The sequence below is a fragment of the Ictalurus furcatus genome, chromosome 26, assembly GCF_023375685.1.
Source record: "Ictalurus furcatus strain D&B chromosome 26, Billie_1.0, whole genome shotgun sequence".
Lineage (NCBI taxonomy): Eukaryota > Metazoa > Chordata > Actinopteri > Siluriformes > Ictaluridae > Ictalurus > Ictalurus furcatus.
Genome location: NC_071280.1, coordinates 7,052,910 through 7,068,907, shown reverse-complemented (window position 1 = coordinate 7,068,907; position 15,998 = coordinate 7,052,910). Strand labels below are relative to the sequence as shown.

Here is a 15,998-nt window from a genome sequence, read left to right as displayed (position 1 = left end):
CCAGGAGAATTTTCCAAACAGGATTTGGAGATGTAAACCATATAGTTTAAGGCTCACCTGGCTCCTGATCAATTCTAAATAACAGCTTCTATGAGTTTAAAGTTCAGATAGGCGATGAGGAACTGATCATAGTTGCAATCACAGAAGGCAAACATGCAAACACACTCACCGGTGAGCTTCAGCCTGTGTTAGACAGAGATCGAGCCAAGCATCTTTGTCATTGATTACGCAAGCTGTGACTGAATGAGTGTGAAATATACACTGATCGAAGTGCTAGTGTGTCAGCTCAGATCCCTCAGGCGCACACGCAGTGGGAGGCCAGCATTGCGCGCGTGTGAGAAAGCAAGGACGACAAGTTGGGTGACATATGGTGCGTGGAAATCGACTCAGCATGAGGGTGTATGTGTGTGCGTGTGCGCGTGTGTGTTGAAGGAGCAATTCAAGCTCCACACCACAGAAACAGTATGAAGACACAAAGTTAAGAGAAGCGTGTGAGCGAGCAGTGTGAGGAGGATTAGCAAGGTTACAGGACAGTGTGGCTATAGAGAGAGCTTGCGTGTCCATACACACTCGTGACTTACACACACCACCGCAGACAGATAGGCAGTATTCCTCCGACTCAAAGTTATTACGGTTGCCTCCGCAGCCCCCATAGATGAAGGGAGCGCATCGACCTTCTTCCTTCACAAAATACCAGCGGGGCAACATGGCCCTGCACGGACCAGTCTCTGCGTTCGCCCAACACACTTCTGAGAGAGCACACACACAACCAGTGGCCATCAACGTTTCGCAGGATTTTAACACTTTCGTTCCATTCTCATCCACTTTGATAAGTATATGCAGACGTATACACAACACACACATTCTGATACGCACTGCGTTTCTTACCTCGGACCACTTCTTCGACGGACTCGGTCGTGGTGGTTGTAGTGGTAGTCATGGCGACATTAGTGGTCTGCTCGTTGTCATTGCGTTCGTCAATCATCTCGTCATCGTCGTCGTCCTCCTCCTCTTCCTCTTCTCCATCACCATCCTGGTCATTATCTAGAGCCTCCTCTTCGTCTTCAATGAGGTCATCATCCTCACCCTCTGCAGGCTCCGCCTCGACCTGCTCTGCTGGCTCCGCCTCCCGAGTCATGCTACAAGTTGTTTTAATTGTATTAAAAATTGCATTCATTTGAATATATTGAAAAGCGAAATATTTGAATTAGGAAAGGAAGCGTCTCAATGTACTGATGCTCCATTTCTGTATCACTGATTCTGTATAATCGTACTTGAGTAAATTTGAGGCCTGGTTGGTCCTGTGTGATTTATATTTTCAAGAAATGCATGATCATGCATACACAAAATGAAAAAGTAGTAAGATTCAGCTAATTGTCTACAGTGTGTGTGAGAGGATGCATTTTTAAATCAATTGAAGTCGGAGCAAAAAAGTCCATTGACAAAACATTATACAAACTAAATGTATCCATAATGACAAGAAACAATAACTAATGCGACTGCAGGGTCATTTTGCTACTCCACATTGAAAAAGAACATTTCACTGAGCTGCAGTAACACAGTGCGTGTGTGTGTGCGTGCGTGCGTGCGTGCGTGCGCGTCTGTGTGTGGGAGCACCTGTTATCAGAATAGTCTGTCTCGGCTCCTCCCCACCAGACATCTGAATCGTCCTCCTCTGCCTCTGCGTCATCCTTCTCCTGCTCAGTCTCCACTGGGCAGCACACAAACTCCACGCCACGGAAACGGTCGATGGCACATGGCAACAACATCCCATAATCGTGCAGGTTCATGGTATGATCGCTGCAGGACTAGAGAGAGAACGAAAAATGACAGAGGATAGTGGGGTGTGACTGACTCAATACCATTTAATTCGCATCAAGACCACTCTAATTTATTCAAATGTTTACTATGGGGAGTGCAAATCCAGGCCTGCAGCAGCAATGAGCCTGGATTTTGTCTACCTCGGTTATGAGAATGATCAGTGATTATGTGATCACGGCACTGATCTAATAAGTATAATTGGCTGATTTTGTTTATTAGAGATGCTCCATAATGGTTATTGGGATAATTCACTGGAAATCCATTTAGAACAAGAGATGTGCGTGTCAGCGAGCTCTAATCTGTGTGAACGTGAGTACAGCAAACTGAATTACGATCGCTGTTGATAGCAGAATAAGTGAGGTAGCCTGGAGGAAAGCTTTCACAAATTTCGATCATTTCTATCATGTGTAGTTCGGAATTGTGATGGACTGGCATCTGATAAGGGGGAATTCTGTTACATTGTGCCCAGTGTTACAGGCTCCAGATCCAAGGCGAGCCGGACCAGGATAAAGCTCTTACTGAAGACGAATGAATGAAGACACCCAAATTCAGTTTTCCAAAACTGAAATACAGTTTCTCTTTTGGATGCAGAGGAAGGCTAAGTGTGCTTGGCAGGAATTCAGTCTATTTTGAGTAAAGCTTACAGCATTTTAAAGTCTGGCTAACCCCCAAAAAGTGACATTTCGATAGCTGGTTTCTGATCGCTAACTGAACTGATCATACTTATGCTCATTTCACTGCGGAGCAGGATTGCAACCAAGCAGAGAAGATGGCATAAAGTTTTTAGCGTTACAATTTGTAAAATTCTAAACTAGCTATGATAAAAAACCAGCTACGTTTTAACCCTGAAACAAGTTCTTTAGTTCCAGTTCGGTTTGTGAGCGGTTATAGTTCACGTACTATACAAAGAGTTCTGGGGTGGGAATATATTTCCTGAGCTAAATGCTGCTGCTAACTGCTAGAATCATGTTCGAGTTAATCTGATCATGGCGTACAAGTAGCCAAACTGACACGATCAATATTCTAGGAATATTTTAGAAAGTGTTGAATTCTGTACACATTACAATATATTACAAACATGATATGGATGAATGCTCGAAATAAACCTCTAGAAACTTAAATAAGTGGAAAACGTTCAATGAATCGTGAATGAATCTCTGAGTTAATCAGAGAAACTGCTATTTCTTTCAAATGTACTTGCTACGCAAATTGCTGCCTCACCCCTCTCCTTTTTTACAAGGTCTTTTAAAAGCTGTTGGTAAGAGACTTCCAGACCCTTCTGTATACTTGATGTACTAAGCTCAACATGTCTGTTCTATGTAGCTAAAATAACCTGGACGGTCGGTATGTGTGTTTTCACTCACCTCTTTGGCCACAGTGTGCCAGTGCAGGTGACTCTCACACATGTCCATCCGCTCCTGGTGCAGGAACTTGCACTTATCAGGAACCAACAAAGCGTCACTCACAAATTCACCCACTGCGCATCGAAACACAAACACAAACAATAAACCCAAATACACACACACACAAATTCTGTCCACTCCGTACCAGCGGAAGTCTCACAGAATAAAGAAATGACTTGATTTAACTTCAGCACAACTGAAACACTTGCTGTATGATAACCAAAGGCTTATTATCTACCACTTACGAGTTAAAAAAAAAACAAAAAAAAAAAACAAAAACAATAAAATAAAATAAAATTATGGGAACAGAAACAAAACTCTATGATTTGGAAACTCCCGAGGGCAGTGTGTGCATGGGTTTACAATACAAAGCACAAATTTTTTGAACAGCTATACAACTCACCTTTTAGATTTGTCTTTAGAACCAGTCATTTTAAGCACTTATTTTATTTATCTCTTTAATACAAAAACACGTACTTAAAAAGTAATTTTTTTAAATAGAATTGTAGGTTCGGTTCATGAAACAGCAGAACAAATGCAAACACGTCCACACACGGAGATATACACATGCACATGGACACTGAAACGCGCACAGAGACGAGTACACACCGAGGCAGCGATAAGGCACTACGACGTGCACATGACTGCGACACTGCTTCCGACCCTTCTTGCACCAGTTCTGGATGCTGACCGGCTGATTGGCTTCCACCACGTTCGTGATCTGCAGATCTGGGTAGACCTGAGGGAATAACAAACCTTCAGAATCTTGGGAGGCCAGAAAAAAAATAGACAGGAAACTCACACAGCTTTTCATATGGTTGCATATTGTTTTCGTATTATAACACTACTCAGTCCCTCCAGGATCTTGTGAAATTGCGCTCTCAAAAAAAAAAAAACAAACAAAACAAAACAAAAAAAAAAAAACAGGAGTACAGCTAAAAGGTCTCATTTACCAACAAACATCGCTTGAAAGACATTTTCGCTGATTCAAAGTAGTTTTCCGCAAACCCCCCCCATACACAAAAACAAAAACACGGCAACAATCAAGTATTTTTGGCCACAACAATCACAAAAAAAAACTCTGAATAATTACACCATCCCCAATTATTCCATCACTCTACTTGGTCTATTGTTATGGACAATAACTCCCCCCTTCCCTCACAAAGCATCCTACTCCTTTATATTTTGTTTCGTTTAATCCAACATACCTGACTCATCGGCTATATACCAAGCCTTTATGAGCTGACTCGGGTGCGTCACCCAGTCTTTGCACTGAAAACCACATCCCCACCCATTTTTATATCCTTAGGCTTTTGCCACACCACCCATTTCCATATTGACTTTTTTCATTCCTTTGTAGCTTCCTTTATCTAGATTTTCTTTCTCTCTTAAATATCTGTCGGTATGCTTTGGCTCTTACCTCTTGGCAATATTGAAGGATGCCTTCTTTGGTGTTCACGCAGCTCTTGGTGCCTGAAGGATCCGGCTCCCACTTGCCACTCTGGATGTTCATGTGCATATTGAGCTTCTCGCAAAACATGGCTACTTGTGGCTCGGCCAGTAAGCCTGGTCCTTCTTCTGATGGCATCTGGAAACACATTTTTTTTAAAAACAAACAAACAAACAAAAAAACCCATTAGGACCATACAAACAACTAGGAAATGTAGGAGTTGCATGTTTTACAGACACTTTAGACTGGGTTATCCACCCATTTTGAAATAGGTTTCCACTTTATTTGTACAGTAATGTTGCCATCAATCATGTCACATATATACTTTATTTAAACTGGCATCAAAGTGATCCGCACGTGCGTAACACCATACGTGTCCACACATGCCAAAGGTTTGATTCATAGCTGCGTGTAAAGGAAAACTGTAGGACTGTTTTGCATTACTCAGAGCACACATCCATCTGATTATGCTAAATTGTGTAACAGTGAGGAAAACTGGGACAAGCCGGATGAACATCACTGTTTACTCGTGCTCCTGCGCTCTACCCACCCATCTTATCACACGTAATCGCACAGGATGTCAGAATGTTCTCCCTTCCTTCCTTAATCATCTGTCAGGAATGAACACAATACACTCGGAACACTGTGTTCACTGTGTTAGCGTTCACTGGTCCAGATCCAGAACACACTGGGTTTTGTTTGCAGCATTCCAGGTCTGCCCTGTCGCACTGCCGTCGACCCTGGCTCTGTGGAAACAGGGTTGAAACGTACCGACAGAGACCAGCTCCTGGAGGCTGTTCTCAAGGTTCATTTCTATGGGAAACATAGTGTCGGTTGAATGAAACGTAATTCAGCTCTAGTGTAGGAAGCGAACCATGATATAAGTCATGGTATTTAACTCTGGCAAACGGACGACAGCGCTGGAGTGCTGCAGGAATACGACGCACTCGGGACGGCTCATCCAAAGAATCACAAAACTGAAAGAAAAGAATTGATATAGCTACATACAGCGCACAAATTACTCATGTTTTAAACTAGGCATGTGCACATGTATTAAATAGTGAGTTTTCAACCTATTTAACCTGCATAGTGATGTCAGTGTTTATGTTATGTCATAGTCCATATAAAGCAAGTGAGAAAAGGCAAGACGTCCATTTGGGTGCAGGGAGCAATATCAGTGTAGGGATTAAAATACGCAATAGATATGTGATATGTTCACAGGACAAAACAGAGGTGCATTTCCACTGCACCAGCTTTGCGTTCTTCATGCTTGGATGATTCCTGTGATTACGATGTGCACTTGGAGAAGGTTTGCTAACATTTTCCATTGGATTACTTAAGGATAAAGACTATTACAAGGTCGCTTTCTAACCGGCACCAAGGCCACACACAATTCTCTAGAAAATCAAAAGACGTTTGTCTCTTAGGTTTGTTGAATTCGGTGCAATTTATGTAAATGTACAGCCATTTCCAACATTCAGAAGGTCTCTCTAGTAAAGGGAAGGCTGGAAGGAAGACCAAGCCCCTCGCTAATCCACGGCTCTGAGACGAGACGCTATGACATCGACGTATACGATACGAGTACCTACTTACAGATGGTGTACGCATCACTCGAATTTCATTAGAACACGATCCAATGCAGAGCCAACCAGCACTACAGGGGTGGTGCGGGTCTCTGTAGGATGGATTAGAAAAAAAAACCCTGACGTGATTAGGAAAGGAAGGAAAAGCCTGCCTTCAGTGGGATTCATTCCTGAACCAGCTTTGCGCAAGCTGTTCCCAGACTGAGACACACAGCTTTCTGTAAAATGGCCCAAAACTATGTTCACTATTAAAAAAGGTAGTTAAACAGGTTACAAACCTAAACTCTCATGTCCCTCACTGGATCTAGTATTTCCATTGAGCTTAAGTGTGTAACTCCTGTGAGAGAATGTCTTTGTGAACGCCAATGTGGCCCGGGTGAAAAGGAAGAATGCTGCTCAAAGACGGCATTGTGTTGTAGAAAAATAACGACGCGAGGGAAGGTGAAGATGGGAAGAGGGGAGTAAGGTGATGCTTTGTGCTACTTAATCATTTTAGAAGACTGAATGTACTGGCAAGAGAACAACGGCTCCTTTGTTAAAAGTCGAGGTTAGGAAAAGAGTGGACTTTGAGAATCATGTGATACACTTTATAAACACACACACACACACACACACACAATCAGACAATTACTTATTAGGATTTGGAAGCTAAAGTCCTACAAGGTCATCCAAGACTACAGAGCTGAAAAGCCTTGAGTTCACACACACACACACACACACACACACACACACACACAGAGACAGACAGACAGACAGAACATTGACAGACACGGGCAGCGTCAGGGATCCTGCAGGACCCAAAAAACCAAACAAACAAAAAGATTGTGGAAGTTGCTTTATCCTACTCAGGGTCACTGCGACTTAAATAACTTATTTGCTTATATTTAGGGAAATAAGATATGATAGATGGGTACAAACGGAGCGAATGGAAATGAGCGGGAGTTGGAAGGATTGGAATTTTTAAAGAACACCTACGAGCCAGCGCACACCTCTAAACACACTGCTCCCATTTCCAGCACTTCAAACCAATGTAATGAGATACAACACTATATAATGTCACTATAGACCTGCACCAATCAATAGCTTCAACCCAAAGTAATCTTACAAGCACCTTTATGTGCTGACTGTTGTGGATAAGCAGCATGACCTATAACTAATTACACTTGGTAAAAGTTCAGGAGCAGCACAAGTCGATACCTTGCACTTTGCACAGAGAAGCTGTACTTGAGGAAAGTAACTCTATGCTTTAATCTCCAGTGAAGCGAGTAAAGGATCGTACAGCGACGTGGAAACGATTCGAATCAAACTGCATTCTGCTGAAAATGCCTGGCTCTAAACTGCTGGGAATAGGCTGAAGCACATTTTTGTTCCTGATTTCATTCAGCTGTCATTGTCATGGGTTGTGTTTAACCTGTAGGATTTAAAAGAAGCAAAAAGTAGCCAGTTCTCCAAAACTGTGAAGAGATAGCATTTCATGCTTTGGTTTCATGACTGCGTGAGGCACTGCTCACATGAAAATGTGCTTGGCAGCTCTAAAACCAGCCTCATTAACTTTTAATCACATTTCCAACTCATGCTATAATTTAAATGACATGAGTGTCCATTTATATTATTCCACATTTACATTACTCTTTTTTTTTTTTTTAAGAGAAAAAAAAAATTCATTTATTTTTAGCTTTCATATTTGTTTCTGTTGTAATCTTTTTGTTCTGTGAACAAGCGGAAAGTGTCATTATTTTGTGTCTGATTTCTGAATGTGCCTGATGCGGACTGTGGAGTGGAACGTTGAGTTCAAATTATTTTCGTGGGCTTTGCTGTTTGCAAGACCTGACTTGTCTTGGAATGATGTCGTATTATGCTATGATAACTGCACATTAACATTTTAACCTTTTATTCTAGCAGTACACAGGGCCTGGAATTTGAGCTCGGGAGTCGCTAGTACACCCTTAAAAAAATGCTGGGGTTTTTTTTCCTACCCAAATGACTTTTGAGCCTTTCGGGTCATTCTCTCAGTCTTGGGTAATTTTGTGTAACCCAACCACTAGGCTAGTGGCTGGGTCATTTTCACCAACAGCTGAATCACCCCCCGCTGCAGTTTTCAAACGGACAGACTGTCAGATTTATCTGGAGATACAAGGTTCGCATCAATATATTTATCCATAAAACCATTAGAAAATAAGCAAAAATATGTTCGAGAACAGTGCAGTTTACATGACGCTAAATGCACCACTACATTCGTTAGCCATCTAAGTTGGTTTACTTGTTTGTAATTTCCACTGGATCGTGGGTTAGCTACTCAGTCTTTTGGTCTCCTTTGATCAAAATCTGGCATTTCATCTTAAATATGGCTTATTTGAATCATTTACTTCAAAGTCTCATTTTATTTATATTTTTTTTATATATATATATATATATATATACATACACACACATACATACACACATATATACACACACACACACACACCATTTTAGCAGATCTAGCGATACATTTCAGAACAACACCTTGTGTATAAATAAAGGAGATACCATGTTGAAATTTGTTTATAATGTGGCATATTTGACATTTTCAAAGGGTAAAAATAACCCTGAAAATATTTACCCATTTGAGAAATAAAAATAGCCCAGCGTTTTTGTAAAAATGAAACTATCCTTTCGGTTGAAAACCAACCCATTTGCTAGGTTAAAAGAAACAAGCCAACTTGATGGGTTAGTTCAACCCTAAATGTCATATTTACCCAGCCATTGGACTAAAAATAACCAAATTTGTTTTTATAAAAAAAAAAAAAAAAAAAGGGTAACCTTTGGAAAGTCTGCTTAGAACCTAGTAGATGTCTAAATCTCTAAATTTATATTTCTCTAAATTAAATGTTCATATTCAATATTCATTTGACTTGTTTATCAGGTTTCTCTTGCTTGTGTATGTGTGAAATATACAGGATTTGAAGCTTTGCCGTTGCTGCTAACGCGAAGCCTTTCGCAGTCTTTGCAGACAAACTCCTGAACAGCAGTGCAGCGATAAAGCATAAACCTTGACGGTAATAGGTTTAATCTTAATTGTAGAACTTGAAGCTATGTCATTATTTGAAACAATGCGGTGTGTGTATAGCTTTTTATAAAACAGCCCTGCATAAAAAAAATATTCCCACACATCATACATACAGCATATACTTACTTTCTGCCAGCCATTATTTCTATTGATGTAATAATAACACATTATAAAACACTGTCATGCAGCCAAGCCTGTTTCTTACTGTAGTTCTGAACATTTCTGTGTAATGGAGGTGTACAAAACCCCCACAATTTATGGCTAAATTTGGTCCAGAATTATTACCAAGTTAAACCCACTGCATTTTAAGCACATACTACAGTAAAACTGTACAAGTTAACTTAGATTTCATTTAAAATTTTATTTATTCTTATTCCAGTTCATGGAAATGTTTTTGTATAACTTTTAGTTTGCAACAGTGAAAGTAACACTGACTCACAATCCACACCATTCTAGTCCATTAACAAACAAGAGGAGGAGAACCCATGCTGAACTGAACAGAATGAGAGTAGACATGGGTAGCTACTGCTTCCCATCTTGAAGATTCAGTTTCAACCATCTGCTTACTTTCCTGCTAATTCCTTCCCCCCCTCTGGTCACTGTGGAGCCAATCAGGCTGCTCTTGGTGGGCAAAGCTCTTGAGCCAATCAGATAAAGGCAACAGGCCCGTGCCTGCCTGCCTCACTACTGATAGAGGACTCGGATAGCACGGTACTCTGATGCTGGCGTTGATGCATCTATCAGGAAAAATGGATGAAAAGTACAAAGGTTTGTTCATTTATCCTTTCTGGAGGTTAAACGGTGGGTGGCTTTTGACCAGTAACTGATGGGAGTGTGTCAATAAACTGCACTGAAGTGCAAGGCTTGGGAAAAAAATTTCAGCATAATATAGGGATGAAGTGTAATTGTGATTCCATAAAAGGTCTTAATCTCGTATCTGAATAAATGAACACAAAGACTGATGAAAAAAGAAAAGAAAAAAAAGAAGCAGCTTGAAATCATGAGTCATCAGGTTTAAGGTAATAATTAATAAACTTTAAACTTCCTTGTACAGAGTACAAAAACAAGACCATATGAAGACCTAATGCTCTTTGCCTTTAGTTAATTCTTTTCTAGTTTTAACCACAACACATTTTACTTTACCTTCCAAGCATTCTGTGTATTCTACCAAGCGACAGCATACCATGACAAAGCTATAGGTTACTTTATCAGTGCCCTACAATGAAACAACCCCCAAAACTTGGAATTCCTACTCAGGAGTAAGGAAGGTCTCCTCAGCTCCGAGTTCAGCACATGAGGTCATATCAACATGGCTGCTCTCAGCATCAACAGTAAACAAAGCAGAGGTTTTTTTAATTTTTAAATGATTACCCAGCTTGTAACCATGGCCTTGAACACTACTGATCCACAGAGAATTTTATGAACCAGTGTCTCATGAATTGGTCATTGTTGAGAAGAACACTTCCTCATCCACAACCATGATGAATTTCCCTACCATCTGCTGATTTGCATGCTAAAGGCTTAGTGTGTAATCCCCAGCTTCAAAGACTAGGGTCATGTTTCTGTGAACTTGAAAGCTGGTGGATTTTCAGAATGAATCGGACAGAATGGAAGACTGGACACTGTGAGAGTAAAGGAATACGAGTAGTAGCCAGTGTGATGGTGGTATTACGGAAACGAATTGTCTGAGCAGGTTAAAAGCTGACGAGGCACAGAAAGTCTCCAACACTGACTTTCTACCTTTGATGTGATGAAAGGGTAAATACCTTGGGTTTTATACGAGTGTAGGAAAGTAAACTGATAGAAAAAGATAAAGAAAGAGCTAGTAATAATCCACAAAGCTAGAAAGAAAAAAAAAAAAAACAGGGTGAACACAGACAGAAGGTTCGGTCTGTTTGCGGTAGATAATAAACACACACTTGCAGTTCTGATAAGCCTTCATTGTGTGAGTGTGTGCACGCAAAACAATACCCACTGCTGGTTGCCGCGACTGGATCCCCATGGTGGGTGTGCAGTGCGGTGATTACAGGGTGATCAGACTCTCGTTTCCTTTTCGCTCCACCTGCCAACATTCCACTCCGCACTTCACCATCCCACCGACACACACCATGTGAACCAACGTGACCGAGACAGTAAAGCTGTGAGCTGCCACAGACACTGCCTGCTGCCTCACCAACCCCCAATTAAACATAACGTCAGTGCTGCACAATCAATCCATTGTCCCACCCCTCACAGTCCCATTTGGAAGAGGGGGTTTTGGTGGCCATTTATCTTCTAGTGGTTGCCCATTTGCACTGATCTAAAGGCAGGCAGTTTAGCATTTTCTCTCTAGCTCTAAAGATCTGGGGTATTCCAGATAGCTTTAAATCTGTACCAAGTGCAGTATTGTACAAAAATATCCGAAAATTCAGTTAAGCAAAGATACCTTCAAAAACGATTCAATGAAAATATTACTGCATTAAACAGTAAAAAAAAAAAAATTAAAATTAAGTCAACTCACATTTTGCCTTTGAAATAATATAAATTCTTAGGTACACTGTTGTGCACAGTTACAAGAAAATGGTAGCTGGCAGGACGTTCCAGGCTTCTTGGAGAACTTGCAGTTCTTGTTTCTTTGTACTGTAGATAAAATCCCAGACATCCTTGATATGTTTTATAAATCAAAAACAGAACTGAATACTTACCACTTTATTTAATCTGTAATGCTGGAGAATAACAACTGTATTGCTGTTTTGTTCTAGACACAATTATGCAGTAGGCTTAAAATAGCTGTTCAGGCTAAAACGACTAACAATACAAAGAAAAAAAAAAGCAACAAAACAAAGAGACACATACAAAAACAGGACTGCATCCTGTATTGTGTTAGTTACACTGCTATACTGGGAAGAAAAGACCAGTTTAAGGTCCGGTTTACACTAGTGTGCGTTATTGCTACGGTTACGCCTGTTGTCTGCACTACTCCGAGACTTTTGGAAACGCCAAAGACCCAGTTTTAGTCTGAAAACTCCAGGTTCGTGTTTCAGTGTAAACAGACCAAAACGAAGACTTTTGAAAACGAAGGCGCGGCGTTCTTCTAGATCATTTCGTATCCTTCCCTGATTCATCAAGCCCTTACCATATGACCATTACGCTGCCTTGATCGTATACACAACACGGAGACTGAACCGCAAGCTTTGCTGGCTTTTCGTCATTCTTAGCAACCATTGGGGAGTTAGATTCTGTATTGTATAAAACTGCAGCTGCCTACATGCGCAAGAGGCGAGCTACGATTAGAGAAATCGCCAACAAATCTCACTTCGAGCGGCGTAAGCCCTACAAGGAACGCCGGTTTGGACCAACAACCGACTTCCTGTTTACACTTGTATGCGAATGCCCAGTGTGGACGAGGATCGGTTTCATTTTAAAACGAAAACGCCGTCGTGTAAACAGGGTCTAAAGTTGCACTCGGTTGCCGAATCAAGCCGGCTACATATTTGGTCTGGGATAATGCTTGAATCTGGCCTTCTGTTTATGAAAGATTATTAGAGTAACTGCTCAGATTGTACCCGCTCCAGCCACCATAACAAAGTCGCTCCCAGGATTTTATTTTATTTTATCACTGTGCTGTATGGTGCCTGGTACATTTTATCCCAGATAATTTATTCTCGCTTACTACACTACGAACAAAAAGAACAGATGTGCTGGGCTAAAGATTACACAAAAGTCCAAACAAACTGTGTGAAGAAATCAATGTTCATTTCTAGCAAGCCTGGGACAGATAAGAGAAGAACGATCCAAAATCTGTAAGGAGAGACGTGGGACAACAACAGGGACTATTTCCCAGAAATGCTACCGGGTCTGACTTCGTTGTCTGACCTCCACAGTCACTGTAGCGAAACACAAGTCAAGCTATTTAGTGTTGTAGTACAGAGAGGTGGACGGAGGCGGACTCGTTTACTTCGTCACTGAACTGAAAATGCCTTTGACTTGATTTCGAATTGAATGCTTTTAACCTGGAACGCTGGCATAACATACTAGCTTTTTATTTATTTATTTTTAGCTACGGGAACACTGCAGACATTACATTGGTTAATTCTGCCAAAACGGTTATGAAATAGCTAAAGGATTTTCAACTTCTTGTAGTGTAGTGAAAAACACGAGTGACAGCGAGTACTTAAACGAGCTCAGTTTCTTTCTGTCCCCAAGGCAAATACTCTTGCTGCTTTTTTCATTCCAACCAAGCAGGCGCCCGATTCCACTGTTTTAATCAGTTGATCTGTTGGCCTGCTGTTGACCATCAGGTGTGCCTGCTGTTCGGTTCAAATGAAAAGCTGCAGTCAAACCAACCCTCACTGGATTAAAGCTTCTAACTCTGAATTCTTAGACTTCCAGCTTAGAAAAAAAACCCTAAAGAAAACACTCTCGACTCGGAATTCCTACTGGGAAAGTCGGGAAGGTCTCCTCAAGCCCGAGGAGAGGTCAGCACGGCTGCACACACACACCGACAGTAAATAAAATATCATTTTACTTTACTGTGTGTGTTGATCAATCAATCAACACACACATTACTTGGTTAAATCTACAACGCGGACCATGCTGTTTGCAGTTTTGAGAACGTAAAGACATCATAAGCTCATGATCACTAATGGCTAGCTTGCTGACAAAACACATACTTGCATGAAATGTGCCCATGCCTTTTCCCCCACTTCATAGCGTGAAAGTGTTGAGCTTGAAAATGACACCATTCTGAGCTCAGACTTCCCACTTGTGAGTTAAGTCGAAAGCAGAATTAGGTTGGTGCTCAGCTAATCCCAGCACATAAGTAACACACACACACACACACACACACACAAAGCAAAGAATGACTAACACTTTTTGTCGTTGCACCACCTGGGGTCAAACAAATATAGGAACTTCCCTAGACAGGAACAGGAAAGAGAAGCAGGAATAGCTTTGCACGGGTAGCAAGTGGCCGTCACTCCACCCTTTCACAAGTGGTCTGAAATTAGGCACACTTACAAGCCATACAGAAAAACAAAGCTTAAATCATACAAAAACACCAAAGCATAAAAGTGACAAAGTTATATAAATCCTGCAGAATGGGGTAAAACATCAGCACAGAAATGTACGTGTATAATTCTAGATTGATAGAAAGTATGTGCGCGTGTGTGAACCTTATATCAATCTACAATGAGACTTTACTGTGCATTATCATATTTCCAAGGTGATGGATGCACTTGCAATAATCCTTACTAAACAATCTAAATAGGATTGAGCGAGCGATGGAAATTCTGCACTTGTGGTTAATGTATCAGATGAAGAGCGATGGAAAAAAACCCCCAAAACACAGCAGCAGAAACATGAAAAGGCAGATAAAGATCATCAGGCAGCACTTCATCGCCATCACTCCTACCCGAGGGAGCGGTAATTATAGAGGTGGTTACCGAGGGATGGCCTGGGTGCTACAACAACCAGGCAATGCAGAGGAAAAGGGAGGAGCCCGCCCACACACACACACACACACACACACACACACACACACACACACACCCCAAGACTATTTACGACACAGAATAAAAGCAGAGTAAAGATGTAGGTTGTATGTTTTTGTATATCTATATTTATCTCGCCCCATATATTTGGAAAGCTTGCCTACACTTACAGATATGCTGTTACCATAAACCTGTGATCAGAGCACAAGAAAATGCTCTTTTCGTAGCATCCATTACAGGCTCCATTACCTTGTAAAATGGTTTAATTCACATGAAATATATACACTGTAAAAATAAATAAATAAATTCCTCAAAAGAAATATTAACTCGAGCTCTGATATCCTATGAGCCATAACACTCAACCTGTATTGCTGCTACCTGTAGTCAGGTCATGGTGCCAAGGTTACTCGGTCTGTGGCTTCCACGTGGAATAAGGCCCCTTTGGGGCTTTTGAGCTTTGCACTAATCACACTTCCTGTTCACAGCTGACTGTGAAGGTCAAACCCCAGAAGAAACAGACATCTGTCTAAATATGTCTGCACGGTTGATTGCACTTGGTTGCAGCTCCGTTGCCAAGGCAGCAGGACCACTGGAGGATCTGCATTAGTCCTGGATCTCATCATCTACCCAATGAAACAGCCAGCTAGGCCTCCTGGGTTTTTCTCCAGGGCACTAAACAGAGCCACACCTGCATCCAGCTACAGATCTAGCACTGATACAGACTAGGCATGCCTAACATTAGGTTTAGCCTAACATTTTATCACACAAAGAAGATTTTTGTGTACGTGTTTCATAACTTACAAGCATATCAATAAAAACACAACTGGACCATTTACATGGGATTAGCTCTTATCAGATCTTAAATATTGTGGAGGGGATTCCTTGATTTTCTTGCAGATTTGGACCTAGACACGTCATCAGGACTCACGTTCAGCTAAAGCCCTCTACGATTCACATGCATCAAACAGGAGTACAGCTAAAAGGTCTCATTTAGCAACAGACTAAAGGCCATGCAAAACTATTTCGTGCGATTGCAGTTTTACCAATTAGAGTTGTTTTCCGCAAAAAGCACCAAAAAGAAAACTCTGCAAAGCGCATTGCAAATTTTGAGGGGAAAAAAAAAAAAAAGCAGCAGCAAGATTAAGCATTTTTGGCTGCAGCGATTGCAAAAACACTGAAATCATGTATAGACGGTCTTATTAACAAACAATGGCTTGACTA

General features: G+C 41.2%; 1 protein-coding gene across 2 annotated transcripts in view; it reads right to left on the bottom strand.

The window, feature by feature from the left end:
* appa (amyloid beta (A4) precursor protein a) overlaps positions 1-15,998 on the bottom strand; it is a 35,653-nt gene that overhangs the window by 16,534 nt on the left and 3,121 nt on the right. Inside the window, exons 2-7 of one of the 2 annotated variants that reach the window (XM_053615187.1) lie at positions 4,645-4,812; positions 3,834-3,963; positions 3,186-3,298; positions 1,618-1,808; positions 877-1,139; positions 582-749 (exon numbers count right to left, since the gene is read on the bottom strand). In XM_053615187.1, the coding sequence (XP_053471162.1) occupies positions 582-749; positions 877-1,139; positions 1,618-1,808; positions 3,186-3,298; positions 3,834-3,963; positions 4,645-4,812 (1,033 nt within the window). The remainder of the gene's footprint in view (positions 1-581; positions 750-876; positions 1,140-1,617; positions 1,809-3,185; positions 3,299-3,833; positions 3,964-4,644; positions 4,813-15,998) is intronic. The other variant, XM_053615188.1, reaches the window with a different exon arrangement.